At 48.1% G+C, this 5,033-nt stretch overlaps 1 protein-coding gene across 1 annotated transcript; it reads right to left on the bottom strand.

Moving 5' to 3' along the window:
- Positions 1 to 1,371: 1,371 nt before the first annotated feature.
- On the bottom strand, positions 1,372 to 5,033 carry Ciart (circadian associated repressor of transcription). Its single transcript, XM_005084324.4, has 6 exons — positions 4,780 to 5,033; positions 3,962 to 4,357; positions 3,746 to 3,821; positions 3,218 to 3,296; positions 3,006 to 3,117; positions 1,372 to 2,001 (listed from the first exon to the last, which is right to left on the bottom strand). The coding sequence occupies exons 2-6, from the start codon at positions 4,304 to 4,306 to the stop codon at positions 1,510 to 1,512; spliced, it is 1,104 nt and encodes a 367-aa protein (XP_005084381.2). The 5' UTR covers positions 4,307 to 4,357; positions 4,780 to 5,033; the 3' UTR covers positions 1,372 to 1,509.

The following is a 5,033-nucleotide window of genomic DNA, read 5'->3' as shown; positions in this document are numbered from 1 at the left end:
AGAAGAGAGGATATGTAGCTCAAGCAGTGTTTTCAGTAAGCCAATAACTGATTATTATGGATAGCAAATATGAATTACAAAAGTTTCACAAATAAAAGGAAATCCAGGGGGCTGGAGGGATGGCCCAGCAGTTAAGAGCAATTGTTGCTCTTGTAGAGGATCTAGGTTCAGTCCCCAGCACCTACCTGGTGGCTCACAAACATCTATAATTCCAGCTCTAGGAATCCGATGCCTTCTTCTGGCCTCTAGGTACCAGGCATTCATGTGGTACACATACATACATGCAGGCAAAATACCAGTACACTTAAAATAAAAATAAGTAAGTAAATAAAATGAGCCAGGCATGGTGGTTCATTCTTCCTCTAACCCCAGCACTTGGGGCAGAGGCAGGCCTGGTCAGTGTAGCAAGTTTTAGGCCAATTAGGGCTCCATAGCAAGACCCCATCTCCAAAAAGAAAAATGCATGTACACAACCCATCAAAATCACACATGGAGCTAGAGCAGTGTTTCACATCTGTTGTTCCTGGGGCACCAGAATCACCTTGATTTCCAGGCCAGCCTGAGCTACACAAATAAGGTTTTGCCTTAGAAAGGAGGTCATGTTTTCTGAAATAAAGGGAGGTGACTTATTTCCCAGCAATGGCGAGAGTTGTCTGACTTGTGGGAAGTGTGCTGAGCAGCTAAGGAGCAATGACTAAGATGACAGAATTATCTGCTGCACTGGAAAGGCTGATGAGAGGACGTGGTGTTGGTCGGAACTGGGGCAAATTAGAAAGAAACAGAGACACGGAGAAGGGTAGAGAGCCATGCACTCATGGACTTCACTCAGTAACACTTGAGTAGCTTTCCTTTGTCTAGATACACACGGTTAGCAGGTACCGATGTTTGAATCAGGATTATGGCCCAGAGTCTGAGTCCCTCTATCCCGACCTCAACAATTCTAGGGCACTGTGCCCTCCTCAGAACTGGCACCCTAGCGGCTGTTTTGACTTTCGCTCTTCTGGAGGCAGCAGAAGGTTACATAGGCATTTACCCCCGAGCATCAACAGCTCCATCAAAGCAGAGCTGAGCCAGAGCAGAAGAACCTGCTTGTCTGGCTAGCTGGAAGGTTCCACGGGGAGAGACAAAGGAAGACATACTAGTTTGAGTGTGAACAGAAAAAAACAAAACCAAACCCACCTCAACTCTGAACCTCTAAGTGTCCCAAGGGTGCCCTCACAGGCTGTTATCCTACTCAGACTCTACCTTGTGGAGCTCGTATTCCAACACTTCCGTCCTGTCTTCTTTTCAGAAGCCCAGTGGGTAAGATTTACAGTATTTATGGTTTTCAATTTACCACAGCCAGCAAGGTGTTTCAGTAAAAAAAAAGTCTTTAATCAGAAAGGATTTATTTTTCCTTGCCACAAATACATTAAAAGTTAAAAAAAAAAGAAAAGAAAAAAGAATACCACATAAACATAAATTTACGCAGACTGGAAACTGGAGGACAGGTGTAAGTCTGGGTCGGGGCTAAGGACCAGGGGCAACTGCAGACTCTAGGTGTCCTGTAGTCCTGTCTCTGACTGTGGTAGGTAGAACTGGGGGACAGAGGGTGCGGCTCCAGTCTGACGGCAGCATTACTGGCACACTGTGGCAACAAGGCCCCTCTCCAGACAGTTTCTTCAGCTCACCAGGGACGACAGGAGGCAGTGTAGTTGGTGGAACTGGGGTGCCTGGGGCAGAGCGGGTGGAGGGCTGTCCCCCTTTCTGGAGGACTAGGATGACACCGATGCTGGCTCCAGTGCCTAAGGAGCTGTGGGCAGAAGTGGAGCCCTGGGAACTGAGGGGAGGGTTACAAATTGGAGTGCTGTGAGTCCAGGTGAGGTTCATAGCTGGCCACTCTGTGAGGTGCCAAGACTGCTTTGGCTTCAGAACTGAATGTCCTGGCTGTGTGTGGCCCACCTTTTCCATTCGAGGTGCAGGAGAGGACGCAGCCGAGTCACTGTGGTGGCTTGGGAAGAGCTAGGGAGTGGGGAAAGGAGAAAAACAACGTTAGGAAAGCTTACAGATGAGCTCCACTCAGCTTGGACCTTTGCTGCCCTTGAGAACTCATTGTGCCGTGCAAACACACATTGTTTTGTGCAACAGGTGTGTTATTGCCAGGTGATGATTAAGTAAAAATTTTAGCAATCAAGTAATGCTTCCACTTATTCAACAAACAGTTGAGGCAACTCTGTGTAACACATGCTATTAGGCTATTAAAAATGGACAAGATAAGACAGTCTTACAGTTCACACTATTTATACAATGATTCCTGTTCAGCTTCTTTAAAATACTTTTTTGTGGTGTTAAGAGAATCAAACCCACGGCCTGCTATGTGGCAGGAAAGCATTTCAATAATCCCCAGCCCCATCCAGAGAAGTGTAAGTGAATTAAAGTCCCAAGTTCTGTGTAGGAAATCCTCATTTTCCATGTTTACTTCTTCATGAGGCATGGTCCTGTTACTTATTTTTTAGTCAATTCTTTTAACATCATTAAAACTATAGTTGATTTAATTGGACATGGTGGCATTCGCTTTTAACCCAAGCACTCAGGAGGCAGAGACAGATGCATCTCTGTGAGCTCCAGGACAGCTGAAGCTACAGAGAAGCCCTGCCTTTAAACAAAACAAAGCAAACAAACCCACTATAGACACGAAAGGCTTAGCCAAGAATATTTTGACGACAGTCAAAAGATGGAGAGTGGAAGGGTTTGGAGGGGTGCAAGGAGGAAAGGGTTTCCTATGTCAGTCATTTGGCCAGAAAGTAGGTAAGCCTCAACAGGAGGGGAGGGTTAGATTTCATGGGAGCCCAACAAAATAAAACCAACATCTAGGCTAAGTCTAAAATCACAGTAATGCACAAAATTAGGCATTCCCTCCCCCCCCAAAAAAAACTTAAGGAAAATGAGAGGGGAAACACATTTCTCCATGCATAGTCCATTTCTTGGTTCTTCTCCCATGTCTTCCTTGGTCTTTAGGTTCTTACCTTGCTTATCTGGTGCCTGCTACCTCCTAAGGATGACTTCTGGGCAGCTATATGAGGAAACCAAGTCTTTAACATCCCTTCCACTTGCAGCAAGGTTCCTAGATAACGCTCTCTGTGAAAACAGGAGAAAGTATGAAAAGAGATGTAGAGGATTGTACAAGCTTCCCTCAATAAGATACTGAGGAGAGGAAGAAAGAAATAGGAAAACTTACCCCATCTGAGGCTTCCGCAAAACACCGACTATACGCTGGATACGGTCCATGGCCACACTCTGCTGGAAGCTACTCAACCCTAAGACGAAAGAGAGGGTGACCAGAGAGTGTGGGATGTACCTCAATGCCAAAGAGCTTGCCTAGGGTACACAAGGCACTAGGTTCACTCCCCACCTTGACAGAAAGCAGAGGCAGGGACTGAGGTGAATGTAAAGACAGATAGATAGGCGTTAAGTTACAAATGAAAACACGGAATTACATTACAGGTGCCCAGGACAGAGAGAGATTTAAGAAACATGTACATAGCCGGGCGGTGGTGGCACACGCCTTTAATCCCAGCACTCGGGAGGCAGAGGCAGGCGGATCTCTGTGAGTTCGAGGCCAGGCTGGACGGACAGCCTCCAAAACAATACAGAGAAACCCTGTCTCGTAAAACCAAAAAAAAAAAAAAAAAAAAAAAAGAAACATGTACATTTCATACATGAAGGCTAGCTACCCCTCCCCGCCTCAAGGTAATTAAGTTATTACCTCTGTCGAAGCGGCCCATCTTTAGTCCGTTCAGTAGGTCTGTAAGGGGCCATATGAACCCTTGGAGTTCTTCACACTGTGGGAAAACAGCACAAAGATGAAGGGACCAGCAGTGTTTTTTCTTCTGTCAAGTATCTGACAGCCAACACCATCCTCTTTGGGTCAACCAGTGAGGTTTTGTTTGACACTGCACTTCTGTCTCCTGCTTTCTCTTACCTTCTGAGCAAAAAGCAGGTCTCCCTCTGTGGTGCACCCCTGGGTGTGCAGACTGGTCTCCAGCTCACCGTCTCTGGATCCTTTGACCCTAGATCCTCGCTGTTCCGGATGAGATGCTGCTTGTTGGTTACTAGAAACCCTGGGGCGATGTCTGCAGCGGATAGGACCTGGACTGGGCTGGGAGCCTCCCCTTTGCTCAACAGCGGCTGGCCTGAGCCCATGGGCGCTCCTGCCCTCCCTCTCATTATCAGAGGGGAAGCTAAAGTCACTGTTCACAGGGGATGTAGAAAATGACGAGGAGAGAGAGGAGGAGGAATAAGAGGAAACGCTAGATGGAGAATCCATAGATCAGGAGCAGGAGATGAAGAGCAGCTCCCGCAGTACAAAGATCAGAACCTGCAAGTGAAAAGCAAAGAGAGGGAGTTTGAAATCAGACTCAGAGATCAGGAAAGGGACTGGGAGACTGCGGTGTTCTGAACAGGGTAACACGTTTTTGTTTCTGTTTTTTTCCGTTCTCAACAGAAACAAGAAAAAAAAAAAAACTTGCGTTTCCACCCCCATTCAAAATCCAGACCGCCGGCCCACGCAAAGCTCTTGACCCCACACAGCCTTTCTTCCCTGAGGATCGGAGTGAATACCCGGCTTTACACCTTCCCCTCCGTCTGCTGTTCTGGGCTGTTCCCTGCCAGACATCATAGTGAGCTTATCGACCTAAAAAGCCACCCGCTAGTAGCTGATCTGCGCACCAGAATCCACTTAAGGTCCCTATGGGTACCGCCCCCACGAACACCCGTTTCCATAGCTTTCCCATCTCTCACCGTCAGGTGCCCTGCGCCGGTCAGTCTATGGTCGCGCCTTCCAGGTGATGCAATTCCTCCCAACACCCTGATCTGCGGTCTCACAAGCCCACTGCCTCCGTCAGGGTCAGTTTTCCCGAGCGCTCCGCTCTGGTCTGCTCGCCTGGGTCTGTCGGCTCAGCCGCGGGCGATATCCAGCTCCTTCAACGCCTGTGCCGGTCTAGCCGACCCACCTCCGCCTCACTCTGCGGGTCCCGCCCCTTCCCCCTCCCAGA

Source organism: Mesocricetus auratus, unplaced genomic scaffold, assembly GCF_017639785.1.
Source record: "Mesocricetus auratus isolate SY011 unplaced genomic scaffold, BCM_Maur_2.0 Super-Scaffold_100009, whole genome shotgun sequence".
NCBI classification, from domain to species: Eukaryota; Metazoa; Chordata; class Mammalia; order Rodentia; family Cricetidae; genus Mesocricetus; species Mesocricetus auratus.
The sequence above is the reverse complement of the archived record's forward strand: the minus strand, read 5'-3'. Positions and strand labels throughout refer to the sequence as shown.

Bases quoted from the DNA above. Each gene is read 5' to 3' on its own strand.
- Ciart (XM_005084324.4), bottom strand. From the start codon at position 4,306: ATGGATTCTCCATCTAGCGTTTCCTCTTATTCCTCCTCCTCTCTCTCC. The intron at 3,297-3,745 runs GTAATAACTTAA...CTTTCGTCTTAG, and splicing joins GATGGGCCGCTTCGACAGAG to GGTTGAGTAGCTTCCAGCAG. The intron at 2,002-3,005 runs GTAAGAACCTAA...CCCACTCCCTAG, and splicing joins GCAGGCACCAGATAAGCAAG to CTCTTCCCAAGCCACCACAG.